The sequence below is a fragment of the Hippichthys cyanospilos genome, chromosome 3 (assembly GCF_059441005.1).
Source record: "Hippichthys cyanospilos isolate Australia breed blue-spotted pipefish chromosome 3, RoL_Hcya_1.0, whole genome shotgun sequence".
Classification (NCBI taxonomy): Eukaryota; Metazoa; Chordata; class Actinopteri; order Syngnathiformes; family Syngnathidae; genus Hippichthys; species Hippichthys cyanospilos.
In genome coordinates, this window is record NC_142371.1 from 30,052,230 (window position 1) to 30,067,275 (window position 15,046).

General features: G+C 38.2%; 1 protein-coding gene across 4 annotated transcripts; it reads left to right on the forward strand.

Annotated features, from left to right (window-relative positions):
- The first annotated feature begins 2,486 nt into the window (after positions 1-2,486).
- On the forward strand, positions 2,487-14,621 carry LOC148426791 (protein tyrosine phosphatase type IVA 3-like). Of its 4 annotated transcripts, XM_088410020.1 has the most exons (9): positions 2,487-2,796; positions 4,636-4,733; positions 4,929-5,002; positions 9,109-9,528; positions 9,661-9,805; positions 9,888-9,980; positions 10,268-10,398; positions 10,648-10,722; positions 10,823-14,621. In XM_088410020.1, the coding sequence occupies exons 5-9, from the start codon at positions 9,710-9,712 to the stop codon at positions 10,941-10,943; spliced, it is 516 nt and encodes a 171-aa protein (XP_088266146.1). In that variant the 5' UTR covers positions 2,487-2,796; positions 4,636-4,733; positions 4,929-5,002; positions 9,109-9,528; positions 9,661-9,709; the 3' UTR covers positions 10,944-14,621. The 4 variants fall into 4 exon arrangements, with proteins under 4 accessions (XP_088266146.1, XP_088266147.1, XP_088266148.1 ...); XM_088410021.1 differs by lacking the exon at positions 4,929-5,002; XM_088410022.1 differs by lacking the exons at positions 4,636-4,733; positions 4,929-5,002 and having other exon boundaries at positions 9,109-9,410; positions 9,487-9,528.
- The last annotated feature ends 425 nt before the right edge of the window (positions 14,622-15,046 follow it).

The window sequence follows — 15,046 nt, forward strand, 5'->3', positions numbered from 1 at the left end:
ATCTCCTTTATCGATTTTTTTTTTGTTCTGAGCTGTACTTGTCGACATTAAAATGTAACAAATTGCCACCCATCCAAGCAACACAGTTATTTTTATCTAGAAGAGGTCATTTTTTTAAGCTGTTCATGTGCTAGATCAGTCACTTTAACCTCCACTCAAAGTGATTGATAGTGAAGAGGCCCCTGCCTGGTCTGCTTTTAAAAGGCTGTGCTTGTGACAGTCTTGTGACTCCCTGGCCTCACATACTGTACATACCCTTACCATGTAAACAAAAAAGAAGACCCAGTCCATATATACTGTAAGTATACAAGTGGTATTTGATTTCTTGCCTTCTTCAAAGACTTCATTTGTCAACACAACAATTTACAATAAGGATATACACCAGGTTTCACCAAGATAAGCACTGCGTTGGTGACCACTGATATAAACAAATCAAAAATATAAATACAACACTCTGTTCCCATTTTTCATAAGATTAATTGAAAGATTTAAGACTGTTAGGTATTTTAATCAGTTAAAAAGTAATCATTTATAATTTAATCAACGACTATTGTAATAAATAAGGATTGTTTAGGACTTTTGTCTCACTTGAATTTTTTCAAATGTTTCTGATTTTGTCACAGGAATAATTATTCTTTGATTTCTGTACAGTACTGTAAGCAGACTATCTTTTGTGTTTAATGAAAACAAAAAGATTAAGTCCCCGCTGAAGCACATGTATTAACTGCACACACAGCTGGAGCTACAAAAATCCCATATATTGGGGGGGCAACAAAAAACAAACAAACAGTCAAGTCTTACTAAAATGCCTGTCCAAACAAATGACAGAAAGCTGTATATCTACAGAAGAAGTCATTCTGAGCTACTTTCTTGGGTCTGCAATAACCATTTTCAGCAGCAAAATATTATTTTGATAACCAGTATTTTTCCGGTGCACTTACCGGTAATACATATCTTGTCTCATCATGTCTCAGCTTGCGAATATCACATGACCAAAGAAAACCGCAGAAAACAGCCAAGTCGTGATTGGAGCGTTACCTGAGCTCTGAGCACATGTGACATCATATTTAGTCAACTCAACAACGTGTAGTAAAATGGCTTTTTAAAACGTATTAAACACAACATGAGCAACAATGAATATGTAAATGAACAATACATGAGCAATAATGTTATCTAATTAAGTGTCCTTTTGAATGGATAGTCATTCTTATTTCAGATAGTTTTAACAGGATAGTCCACTTACTTTGCCATTTTAAGCTGAATCTTGAAGTTATCAAATAAATTACAGAAATATATTCATGTGATATTACCAGAAATGGCTCAGTAAGTAAACTATCCCTTTAAAGGAATAGTCCAATATTATGTTAATATATGTACTTATCTACTTTTTTTATTACCAAAAATGGCTAAATAAGTAAACTCCTTTAGGAAAAGTCCTCTTATCGAGCCATTTTCAAATATAAAAGTGAATATCAATCCATTCGTTTTCTGTAGGTGCTTATCCTCATTAGGGCTGCAGGCTTACTGGTGCCTATCCCAGCTGACTTTGGGTAGTAGGCGGGGGACACCCTGAACTGGTTGCCAGCCAACTGCAGGGCACACTGGGACTTCATTTTTTCCTCAAAAATGAAGTCCAAAATATGGGTGTTTCCTGTAAACGGTAACTCAAATATTAGATTTTTTTTCTCGACAGCATTCGTGGTAGATTGATCTGTCAGCCACATAAGCTGAGCTTTGATGCAGAGGTGTGCATTTTTATATCGGCCGCATTCCTACTTAAAATAATCACCGTAACAGGACAAGTTGGAAAGCGGATATATGAAAATAGATGGATGAATACCTTCAAAACACATCACCTGAGTTTAACAATGGTGTAACAACCAATCGTGGCTCACGTGATAGTCACGTGACATCTACAGTTGTGCTGTGGTTATTTAAGCGTTCGGCACATGTGATTTTTAGTCAACAAAAAGTAACAAAATGTGTTTTTAAAATGATTAGCCGTACATAAAAATAAGTCTCCTTAATTTATTTTTTATTTGTTGACAAAAGAATACTGTGGTTTTTCCTGCTGAAAATGGCTAAATAAATGGGCTATCCCTTTAAGCAATAGCGCACGCGGCAGTGCCAAACAACAACAAACAAGTCTTTTCTAATGATAGGGGATGGTTACTTCCATTGAGTGCTCTCAAAGGTTTGACTTGTCTAACCTGTCTGGCAGCTTGAAGGCTGTCTATTTTTAGGAGAACTAAGAAGAATAAAACCCTGGACGGCCCAAGTCGGGGGAGACCAACATTTTTTTTTCTTTTTTCTAAATGTATCAAGACTTAGTAGTCAGCTGCTAATAAGTGTTGTTTGGAGGAGGGAACCACGCTATAATTGTCACAAGTGCTCACCACCAAGTACCTGCATGGTGAAAGGGAGGGAAGAAAGGGGGTGAAGTGGATGGAGAGGAGGCGGCGAGGGGGGAGGAGTGAGGCTCTTCTCCCTCTAAGAGCATTAACTGCCGAGTGTTCTGGCGGTGACAGGGCTGTCAGGGTCAGATGGCTGCTCAGCCTGATTACACCGGCTCACCGTAGATCCTCGGCTACACTACTACATACTGTCAGGCTAGCACGTTCGTGCTGTGCGGGGCATTTCGCTTCTTTTTTTCCGGTGAGGCAGTGGCTGCTCGGCGTCAGGGGCTACAGGTGGTTGCACAAGACCGTCAAGACTAGCTTCACGTGCACGTCGTAAGGAGAAAAACCACGCGTGTTGCGTCTCTCTCGAGAGAGATGACGCGAACCATCTAAAGCGGTAAGGGCAAACTCTCACGAGATTCTCTTTGTTGTTGTCGGTCAACTCCCGAGATGCGCGCTAACTTTGCGGGTTGTTGCCACCTAGAAGCTAGTGCGTCAGACGCACCCTGGCTGCTAGAATACGGGTGGATATAAATACTGTCCAGCTGTGTGTATTCGGTGTCAAAAGGGGGTTACTTGCAGACGAGCTGCAGCCTGTGCAACATAGTGGCGTAAAGCTTGTCAGATTTTTAAGCTTCCCGTTAAGCTAAGATTTCTTATGAGAAGGCAAGTAAATAAATACGGACGTGGCGAAAATAATCACGACGAACTAGTAGAAGTGTAGGCAGACGATACCAAAAATTACTCACTGAAGTACTGATTCAACTCACAGACGCTAGTAAAAAAACGACTGCAGTTGAGGTCTACTTAAAAAGAATTTAACAAAAGAATGTGTTTTTTTTTCTTTCTTTTTTTTAACGTGGGACTTCATTTATGTGCCAAAATATATTTGGTATGATTCCGCACTTAAATATTTGGAATATGATTCTACTTTCACTCCTTAAATTCTCACACCAATAATTTTACCATGGACTTTCTAGCAGAGGTGGACATTCCGTCAGCACCTACTGCCGGTCCGTCACTAACGGACAGCTCTTTTGCCGATTGACCAATAAGTGCACAAACAATAAGGAACACACACACAAAAAAAGAAACTTTGTTGTTATCATCAAGATAGAGGCCTCCTTTTGCCGGTACAAATACCAGCCACTATTTTGCCTATTCATAGTGTTGCCTGCTTCCGTTGACTTTAATATGGAATTGCTAAGTGCCAGACTGCAATTTAAACGTGAAATACTCATATTGTTAAGTACTTTCACTTTAAGAAGCATGACAGTCTCCTGTGGCGTGAACTTCAATCAATACAGTAACGCAACCGAAAGCGGTACAGTTGTTAATTAGAACAAGCCGGGGTTTTATGTCACCTACCTGTCCAATTAAATGCCCATACATGATGCAATGTCCACCATTAGAAAAACAAAATTTTGCATATTTGAATAATGTCAAGCATTTTAATGCAACACACCTTTCCATCCTCCTATGTTTCCAAAATATGAGTAACCATCAAACTTAGTCCATTTACATCGAAAAATGTCCATTAAAAGTATTCCAGTAAAACACTTAGTCCACACCAAGCCTTACATCCATAAAAATTCCATCAGATACGTATTCATCCACATGTTTTTGGTTGTAGCTTGTGCAAGCATTAGCTGACATGTATCCTATAGTAAGCATTCGCTGTTTAAGGATGCAGAAGATGAAGAAGGAAGAGAAGATGATGACAAAAAAGTGTTTTTTTCTCACATTTCCGATTGTAGCCGACTTGTAGAGTTTAGAAACTGATATCATTGACCTGTCGTCGCTGACAGAAAATTATTGACCTGTCGTCGCTGACCGAAACTTCTCATGTTTTTCAATGTCCATAACTCATAATCCAGTCGCATTAGAGATTCTGAAAGCAGAGAATCTATGATTTCCATTGATACCATACACTTTGGACTTTGGAGGAGAATCAGTGGATTATTTGTGGGTTCTAAGGGCGTGTAAGCAATGTCAGTGTAAATAACATTTTGGCATTGAAAATAATAATTTAAGTACAATTTTTTATGTTTTTTTTTTTACCGTGTTTTTGCCGTCTTTTTGTGTAGTTGAATCGTCTATTGTTCATCTTTTTCTTCCATCATTTGGCTTTTTTTGCCATTAACTGGATTTTTTGTAAATAATTGTGTAAATACTGGAAAAGAGAATGCTGAGAGGTTCCACCAGGAAGAGGAAACTCCTGTGGAAATTTGTACAGGATTCACTGGAGAATCCACAGGAGGAGACAGGAGTTGAAAGTATTCTAGAGGCCAGCCGCATCAGCATTCTTAAGGGTTACCTCAGTAACTGCGAAAGGTAAGAATAATCTTCTTGGATAATCGTAATCATAATGCAACAATTGACTCTTTCCCACCATTATTTGACACCTTTTTGGTGTAACCAGTGACCAGTACGTCACAACATGTCTACTGAGCTCCTCCACAACTATTCGCGGTTTAAATAAATGTGTTTCTGGGTTACTGACGGACCGACGATTACAATTTGGACTAGCTTGAAAAAACGGCGGACCGGCGATGACAGAAGTGGGGCGGTGCACTGATGACTGTCGGACCAGCAAAACAAATGTAAGATGCCCGTCTTTCTAGTCCTATCTTGCCAAAATACATTTGTTACTGTTTTCAACTGCACATAATGACATGGCTGTAAATAGAGAAAACTTTTGTAATTTGTTTATCTAAAATGGGACAGTGTAATTTCATAAGACACATAATTATACATTGTTAAAATGGAAAAAAAAGGCCAGAATGATCCAAAAAGCTATTTTTCCTCTATAGGCCCCAGGCCATGACATAAAAGGGCAATAAAATACATCTTTGATTGAAACAAAAAAAATAAAGGTAAAATAACTCCAAGATAGCATGTCATTGATTGTAATGAAACAACAGGTTTACAGTATATTTCAATGTTGGAAACTTTATGTTTTCATGAACCACATTTTGATTTTATTTGTGAAGGCCTTGAATGTTGCGATCAAGTAAATCTCTGTCAAAATCTTGATTGTTGGGGTTCTCTTAAAAATATATATATATATTTTAATGTTTTGTCTAATGACACGAGACCTTTACTTATTGTACTTAAAGGGACTCTGTGTAAGATTGAGACCATTTTTCATTATGATTGATTATTGATGACTGATTATTCTTTTTTATTTGTATGGGTCTTGACCCACCTTATGGAAGGAAAAAGAAGCAGAGAAACTGTGGGCACACATTTGTTTGTTTTACTTTCACCAGCTCATCTAAAGTGTAATTAGAGTTAGAGCTCCACCAAGGTAATGTCTCTGTTCATACTTGATTTATTTTTTCTCTCGATCATTGTGTAACAGAATAAAGCACCAGGAGTGCAGGTATTTTATCAAGTTAAAAAAAAAACAAGGTATCTGCAGTAGGTAATTACTTAGTTAGGCAGGCTCTCAACAGTCTATTTGCTCCACCGTTCAACAATTGTTACATAAGAGACTTTTAGGCTTTCACAAAATTATGGAAACTTGCTAGATTGAAATATGATTTTTTTTTGTGTTTATGTAATTATAAAAAATGTTATGTTTTGACACTTGGAGGAGTCCAGATGAATATAATGTATGTTGATTATTGTGATTGTATGTTTCAAACTTAAAGCTGGCTCCCCCTTTTATAAACAAAACATTAAAACCTCTGAATTCTTGTATACTGCAAGCAATCATCAGAATTCTTTATGATGAGGCACATTTTATCCATCTTATTCTTACACCTCATGAGTCCTTTTTCGTGAATTACGGACGTGGCTTCCGGTATGACGTAACTAGTGTTTTCTTAACATGGTAACATTTCTGTCACCATTACAGACTGAAAAGTGAGAACAGTTGTTGCTGCTTAGAGAGAAAACATTACAATTCTGTAGCCTACTCTTATGCGCGGTATAAGAGAATGACAAAAAAAGGAAGACCAGAGACCCTAAAACTTTCTGACCTCTCAATTCAAACGTGAGGCAAATAGCAACCTCTAAAGTACTCAGTACTTCCACAGTATTACAGTTGGTCGCATTTTATTCAAAGAGCTTGGATACAGTTTTGTTTAGCTTAAAGCGGACATAGCCACTACTTCTCCTACCTACATGCCATACACTTCATGCGAACAAGATTCATGTCACTCGATGTCAAACAACTGAGATCAAACGTTTGCAAAGTTCGTAAACATCTTATTTCTTCTAATGCCAGCTTCAACTATTGCATTTGTTAGAACCATTGGCATCTATACTGTATATTTAGAGTTTTCTGAGCATATCGTCTTCCTCGTTCTCTCACAACAGGTTAGTGACAAAAAAAAAAGAAGTCTTTCTTAAAATACAAAACGTGGTGATCATTCTCAGAGATTAACTTTAGACCATTGCTTCTCAAATAGAGGGGCGGGACCCTTAATGGGGTGTGGATGACCCCAGGGAAAAGGATTTGTTTTTGTCATGTGACGTGTCATGTGACATGTAATTGCAATGAAATGAGAATTATCAGCTTTTTTTTAAATGCACTATTTTTTTTTTCAGTTTTAGACTAAGCTGTAACCTGTATAAATGCTGCAAAATATAATTAACAGTTGTTCAAAGTTGATTTGTATTTGCTTTTTTCTTTTGTTCGTGTTTAAAAGGATACAGGCTTAGGTATACTTATACATACAATTTTTAAAGATAATAATCTTATAGTCAGTGTGCCAAGTGGGAGAGGGGGCGAAAAGTTTTCTGTTTCTAGGGGTGCTTGGCAAAATACAAGTCTTGGCAAGTCTTTTTTTTTAAGATACTCATACTAATGCCATTGTATTCATCCCATCTTGCCGTGTTTGTTGCTATAAACTCCCACGATTGTTGGCCACACAGTCTCCTCTTTGGTAACAACCAGTTCCATGAAAGGAAACCACTTATAACCAACTCAAATTGACAACCCGAAGTTGAAAAAATTGAAGTCCCACACTTTGTTTCCTCATGAGAGATGGATATTCAGGAATAAGTTTGATAGTCACATCTTCAATTAATCATTCTCTGCAATTGGCAGTCAAAACTGAGAATTATTTGTTAGTCTTTTTGATCTTCCATTTTGATTAGCTACTATCAAATTCAGGGCTTCACAAGATCAGGACCTCATGTTCTGTGAATGTAAAATACTATGATACAAAATAATCTGCAACCTGTCACAGGATAATAACTAAATTTAGACCGTCAACAACCTAGAATAGACATCGCTGTTGTGGAACAGTCAGTGAGTGAGTAGTTTGCCATGTGACAGGAGGCTTGTGCGTACTTGTGTGTGTGTTTGTGTGTTGCCAAAGGTGAAGAGGTGATCACAGATTACCCTTTCGTCTTTTCTGTCTGAGTCATTGCACATGTAGAACAGAGAAGGGATTCAATCACATTCCCTCGCTTTTATCCCATAATGCAATGTAAAAGGCATCCTAAATTAATTTGTATACTGGATTATCATTTAGTTAAAGTTGAAAAAAAATCTATCTATCTATCTATCTATCTATCTATCTATCTATCTATCTATCTATCTATCTATCTATCTATCTATCTATCTATCTATCTATCTATCTATCTATCTATCCATCTATCTATCTATCTATCTATCTATCTATCTATCTATCTATCTATCTATCTATCTATCTATCTATCTATCTATCTATCTATCTATCTATCTATCTATCTATCTATCTATCTATCTATCTATCTATCTATCTATCTATCTATCTATCTATCTATCTATCTATCTATCTATCTATCTATCTATCTATCTATCTATCTATCTATCTATCTATCTATCTATCTATCTATCTATCTATCTATCTATCTATCTATCTATGTCACAGTCCACCATTTCAGCCACCTCACTTCCAGCTTCACCACACCCGCTCAGCCCTCCTTCTAATCAGCCTCGAACACCAACACCTGCAACCATTTACCCGCTCAGTATAAAGCCCGGTCACTTCCCTCCACAACCCGCCAGATCGTCTCTATGCGCTACGCCGAGCTTTCCAGCAATTCCTCCTGCCAGCCTGCCTGTTGTCCGACCCTGTTCGCCCTTGACCTCCCGATTGCCTGCCGAATTGACTGGATCCTTGGTATTTCGACCTTGCCTGCCTCTGACCACCCGCTAGCCTGCCGTCTTTACCTGTATGCCCGAGCCCCCCTCCCGTCTCGCTCCCTTTGCCCGACTCCCAGCCAAACCCCAGCTCTCCCGACTCCAGAACCCCCCAGACGTCTGTGCCACGCTCCCGTCAGCTCCCACGACTACCCGCACCTTCTATTCAATAAACACTCTGCCATTGCCCTTACCAGTGCGTGCGTGCTCTTGGGTCCTCTCTCGTCCCGCCGTAACAATCTATCTATCTATCTATCTATCTATCTATCTATCTATCTATCTATCTATCTATCTATCTATCTATCTATCTATCTATCTATCTATCTATCTATCTATCTATCTATCTATCTATCTATCTATCTATCTATCTATCTATCTATCTATCTATCTATCTATCTATCTATATCTATCTATCTGTATTTGGACGTCAAAATACAAATTGTGAAATCAATGTTTTGCGCATGTGACTGAACGTTGGATGATGGTTATATAATGTGTGTATGCGTATTGTGTCTGTCAAATTTCCTAATTTGGAAGATTACTTTAAATGAAATTATGTTTTCACAGAAGCACTGGTTGATGGCGTTTGTGCGACAAAGTGGTGATTACTGCCACGCCCAGCACATCTAGAGCCAACCAATGATGTATGTGTACCATGCAGTTGTGGGACCCTGAAGTCTAATTGTGCCTGGCCAAATAAGCCCTCTGATGGGGTAATAAGTGGCGTCTCAAAATTGAAGTGGAAAAGAACTGGAAGACCTGCAGTTGCAGAGCGTAAAGGATTGAAGAGAAGAACTGATATCAGTTCTGTGATATTTATTCACAGAGCTGAGATATTGTTGACTCCTGGGCTACGTAAAACGGATGGGGTAAAATATTTTCCTGCATTGGGAAGTCTTTTGTTGAATTTCAACATTTAATATTTACCTCCACCCACCCATTCAGCCAGCCTTTGAAGATTCAGCAACAATACCACTGAAACTAAAGGTAAGCGATTTCTTCAATTTGGTGAGCCGATCTTGAAATAAACAGAACATCACTATGCACTGTTTTTCTTGAACTTAGGAGTTGAAAATCAAGTGACATTCATTTCTGACACTGACAATTTCTATTCTACAGGTTAGAATTCTTTCCTGGACACTTGTGGGCGGACAATTAAACAGACATAATGAATCGTCCAGCTCCTGTGGAACTGTGCCACAACCACATGAGATTTCTTATTACACATAATCCAACAGACAGCACACTTGGCTCTTTCAAAGAGGTAAGATTTGAATGCGTCAAATATTGCCTGTTTTTGAGTAACTAAAACAACACAACTAAGTTGATCTACTTTTGTGTTCCAGGACCTGAAGAGATTCGGGGTCACAACAGTGGTTCGAGTCTGCGACATCACATATGACAAAACCCCGCTGGAGAAAGATGGCATTACTGTAGTGGTGAGGACATATACGCACAAACACTAGTCACAACATTTTAGTTTAATCCTAAAATTGCTAATGTAAGCCAATTATCTCACACTTTATGTGGGTAGATTACAAACAGTCAATTTCACACACACAGTCTGTGCCACACTTGTGTCATAAAATGTGCTCTATCCCAAATTTCCCCAAGAGAATAAAAGACATCCCAACAGTTTTAAATGTAGGAATGCTCCTCAATAGGCATTAAAGACAATTGACAATACCATAGAGTACATGCCGGTTTCTCACTGCTTGTCATGTAGGACTGGCCATTTGACGATGGTGCCCCGCCCCCAAGTATACTCGTTGATGATTGGTTGAGTTTACTGAAGAAGAAGTTTCAGGAGGAACCTGGGTGCTGTGTGGCCGTTCACTGCGTAGCCGGCCTGGGAAGGTTAGCTCCACCTTTAACGATGCTCACAATTCATGCATAATACACACATAATTGCAGAGTTGTCAATTTTATTACTAGATGTTATCCTGGGTTTGTTTCTGATTTACTTAAACTATTGTAAATAATGGCCAGAAAAAGTGGGCTGTACCTTAAAGCCACCTTTTTTTTTTTAGATGTTAACGGGGAGTGATTATTCGTCACATCGCTGTGACGACATAACTGTGTTTGTGTTTATATATGCCCACACAGGGCTCCTGTGCTGGTCGCTCTGGCGTTGATAGAGAGTGGAATGAAGTATGAAGATGCTATTCAACTGATCCGACAGTTAGTAGACATCAACCTCTTTCTTAAATGCATTCTCATTGAAATAAATGTAATTTTTAGAAATCGCTAAATCCCCATTTAATTTATTTCTATGTCAAAGGAAGCGTCGAGGGGCCATCAACAGCAAACAACTAACTTACCTGGAGAAGTATCGTTCCAAGCAACGGCTCCGCTTTAAAGACTCCCACACACACAAGAACAAGAAGTGTTGCATTATGTGAACAGACACAAACACAAAGTCAGTCACACATTCAGACAAATGAAGATTGCTATACCCTAAAGGTGTATAGGTCGTGGCGCAAAAATAGCTTGCATTTTTCAGTTCCACGACTACCATTGGTGGTACAAGTGCAAATTTGCTAAATGCCCCACAACCTTCTTTAAAGAAGTGTTTTTTCACACATGCAATTGTTGCACAGTTACATGTACCGTTCCTCATAACTTTGCAGCGTAAACAAATTTTTGATCATTTTCGGATTTTTCCTAGAACGTTCTTCAATATATCCCCCGTTTTCTGTGGGGAATATATGATGAATCACTCTTCATCAATGTACATTGGATTTTTTATTTTTTTAAAGAAATTTTCAGGGAGGATTACTCAAAGGGCCACTGAAAGGCCACCACTCTGCCAAAGTATCCGCTGAAGCAAATCAAAGTGAAAATACAATTTGATACAAAGGGAATGTTTATAAAGAAGGACCATTAGAGACCATGCATTGTAACAAAGTTGAAAAAGATGCACACGACCACCTATTTTTTTAGCATATTTACTAATTTAACTATTTACTCATACTTACTTAATATTCTCTCTTGTAGATTAATTTGGTTCCAAATGTAATGATCCTCTCAACACTGAACACACGTCATTTTTATTTCATTATTCAAAAAAAGAAAAATCAACATGTAAGGTATTATGAAAACTAGCTTCTGTTAAATATTGACATAATTAGCACTTTGACTACACATGAATATGCCCATCGTGGGGTGGAATTCTCTCACAGTTAATGTCTAAAGCGTCCATCTATATTTTTAAAATTATTTAAATGCTTTTGATGAAGGGGGAAATTAATTAGAAAAACCTGAAAAAACTAAATGTACCTGTACTTCTCTGCTGACAGCTATCCATATTTGTACCCACAAAATGTGATGCTTGTAAGGGAGTTGGCTCAGCCGAACATGAAACAAAATATGATAATGTACAATAATGTGCATATTTCCAGTGTGTGAAAAGCCATAGGAGTAAAGTTATATTTTTTCTAAAGGTTTGACTCCCAACCCTTTACTGGGTCACCAAACAAAACGATAATCGCCCACGGACTAATGGAGCCTTTTTCCAAGGAAATAATGCTTTTACTTACCCTACTTTCATTATAGCAAAACATGCAGTGTTCCCTCTATTTCTGGGCTTGATTATTGCGGCTTCACTCTATCGCAGGTTTTCATTTCTGACCATGACTTCTTTTGTTGCATTTTTACCTTTCTATTTTGCAAGTTTTATAGCTGGCCAGATACACAAGGCAGTATGATTAGCCTGATTTTAGCTCCAATTCTGCCCTCCCGACAATCTGAACAATGCGGCAATTCTCGTGATGGCCCCGAAGATAATCTTAACAGATACTGTACAGGTGTACAGTATCCCAGCCTATGTTGTCCCTCTTCACCACTCATACTGTAAGAATGTGCCAACTCGACCTCAAATCAGAGATATTCAAGTCAGATTGATTTGGCTCGACTTCTTATCATGTGCAGTGTTCCCAGAGGACAAATGAACATGCAGCCATACAGATTGCGAGGTGATGATGCAGAGAGGAGAGGGACAAGGAGACAAGGAATCCAAATTCAAAAGTCATGGGCCAACAGGAAGTCTGTGCTCATGCTCTCTCCACTCATTTGACCAAGGCCTTTACTTTTTGCTTTTTTTTCTCCTGCTTAAAACACAGCCAAACAATTTTTGTCACATTCTCCTTTTTGTTTGTTTACTTTGAAGTTATGTTTATTCTTGAGAGGTTTCACTTTTTGCTGGTTTTACATCTGTGATAGAATTATTCATGAATGAAAACGGTTTGTGTGTAATTTGTTCATTTTTGCTGTCTGGCTGTACACAGCACACTATGTTACGGTATATATGTATTTTTTTTGCGTGGGGTCTCCCAACATTTGGAATTTTGCTGACATTTCTAAGATTTTTTTTTTTTTTTGGGGGGGGAGGCTGTTTTACAAAATTACAGACCATGAAAGTTAGAGCTTGTCACCCCCAAACTAAAGTCGGAAAGCGCGCCGGTTCACTCAGACCATTGGGGAAACTCAAAAGTGTTGTTCAAATGTGCCAGTGCGTTATTGACAGGGCCCCAAAAATTGGAGCCCAATGCGGCGGTACAAGTATGTTCAGAAATTGGAGGGGGGCGCATTCTTGTCTTCTACAGCACATGAGGACGACATGTATCATAAGGTGACTAGATTTTCAAAATTAAAAACTGGTACACTACAGTTTTACTGAATAAGACATTTTTATTATTATTATTTTTTTTAGGAACCATTTCGAACAAATTTAATTGCAAGTCAACTTGAGTTGACATGCGGCTGTTTTGATGTTGGGTATAAATATACATTTTAAACTTTCTCACACATACCCTGCAATGTGCTATCAGACTTGTCATTCCCGTTTGGTAAATTGAATGAATATTCCTGTAGATGTTAGAGATGTCCTACTATGCGAGTAGTCATTGAATGAACCTCCAGTCAGCTGCACAAGTTTTGCATCTCCATGCAGCTATCTGTTGTTGAATGCAAACCCCTGGTTTTTTTTTTGTTTTTGTTTTTTTTAAATGTGTTCATAAAACTGAAAATCCACTGGCACAACATACCTTGTGGTCCCACAGTTTAATGGTAGTTCTCATGATGCTTAGAAAAGGAAACTATTTCTCGTTCTGGTATACCAGGCGAACAGGAATATGAAATTGAAGTTTATGTTCCATCTTAATTGGTTTATCATATGAAATACTATGACAACTGTGTAATTGACATACACATAGCCCAAACATTTGGCTTGCTTAGTGGACTAAAAAAGCAACAACAAAAACAGGACATCAGGACGAGAGCTGCGCAAAATCGGGACAATACAGTGGGGCTGGTGAAATCTGTTTGGACTTGACACACAAGGCTAAAACCGAGACTGTCAAAGTTAAACTGAGATGTCTTCTCACCATAGCTTAATAACTACATTAAAATGTTTCCTTATTATATCAAAACGGCTCCGATTGACCTTTTACTTTGCGAGAATTCACCGTTTGCTGAGGATCATGGAACGAATCACCCACGAAATGAGAGGGAACACTGTCTTCCATTTTGGACGCTTGCTTCAATAGGTAGACCAGTGATGAGGAAATGGAAAAAGTTGGCAAGTCTATTTGTTGGGGTTTGGTGAAGCTGCTTAGTAACAGATAGGACAGTTCATTGCAGAAAGGCACATGAATCTTGCTGCATGTGATGACATATATTTTTGGGACATTTAGGTTGTTGCTATTTTGTACCGATATTTCATATAATTTATTGACATAATCTGTCTTTTTTTCTTTTTGGAGATCCCAAAGTTGTCGAATAATTAAACGAATAAAAGAAGCTAAGAGTTCATCTTTCCAGAGATGCATCTTGCATGAAAATCTTAATGCTCTAAGCATGTTATTACACAAAGCCTTCTTTTTTGGTTTTCACAACCAATGTTTGCGTGTTTACATTTCAGAGTGTGCATTTTGTTATCCATCAACAACTCATTGGTGATTTAAAGAAGGTTTTGGAATAAAAAGAAAATCAAATGGTAACAAGGACTAGACATGTACTGTATGTGATAAAAATGCCTGAAAGGTGTGACCTAAATGTAAATATAAAACATGTTCAGTCAGCGTCTCGTGTCATTTTTTGTCTTCTGCAATGTTTGAATTTTAGCTGCTCCTTGTGGACAAGATTCCAAGAACTGAATACTATACTCAATTGAAGTGCATTAAAAACACACAAATTGGAACTTCTCTACAAAGAAAAGCAGATCATCTCTTTATAATTGTGGAGGTGATTTATAGTTAGAACTCCGTGTTAAATTAACATTTTCATTTTGAGTATAGTAAGTTCACTGTTAATTGCAATGTGTCATAATTGCACACCAACCTAAAGGTATTGTACACCTTGTTTTATGGCATGTAGGGGCATGGGATGAGAGAATGTAGCTAACATTAAGGTAGATCCTCCGACATACGATTGAGGTGGTTAAAGTTTGCCCTTTAGGGTGTGTGTGTGTGTGTGTGTGGGGGGGGGGGGGGGTGTTTGCAGCTGA

What these genes read in the sequence shown, in the direction of transcription:
- LOC148426791 (XM_088410020.1), top strand. Translation starts at nt 9,710, where the DNA reads ATGAATCGTCCAGCTCCTGTGGAACTGTGCCACAACCACATGAGATTT. An exon ending in AAGATGGCATTACTGTAGTG is followed by an intron (nt 9,981 to 10,267) that starts GTGAGGACATAT and finishes CTTGTCATGTAG; the next exon opens with GACTGGCCATTTGACGATGG. An exon ending in TGCGTAGCCGGCCTGGGAAG is followed by an intron (nt 10,399 to 10,647) that starts GTTAGCTCCACC and finishes ATGCCCACACAG; the next exon opens with GGCTCCTGTGCTGGTCGCTC.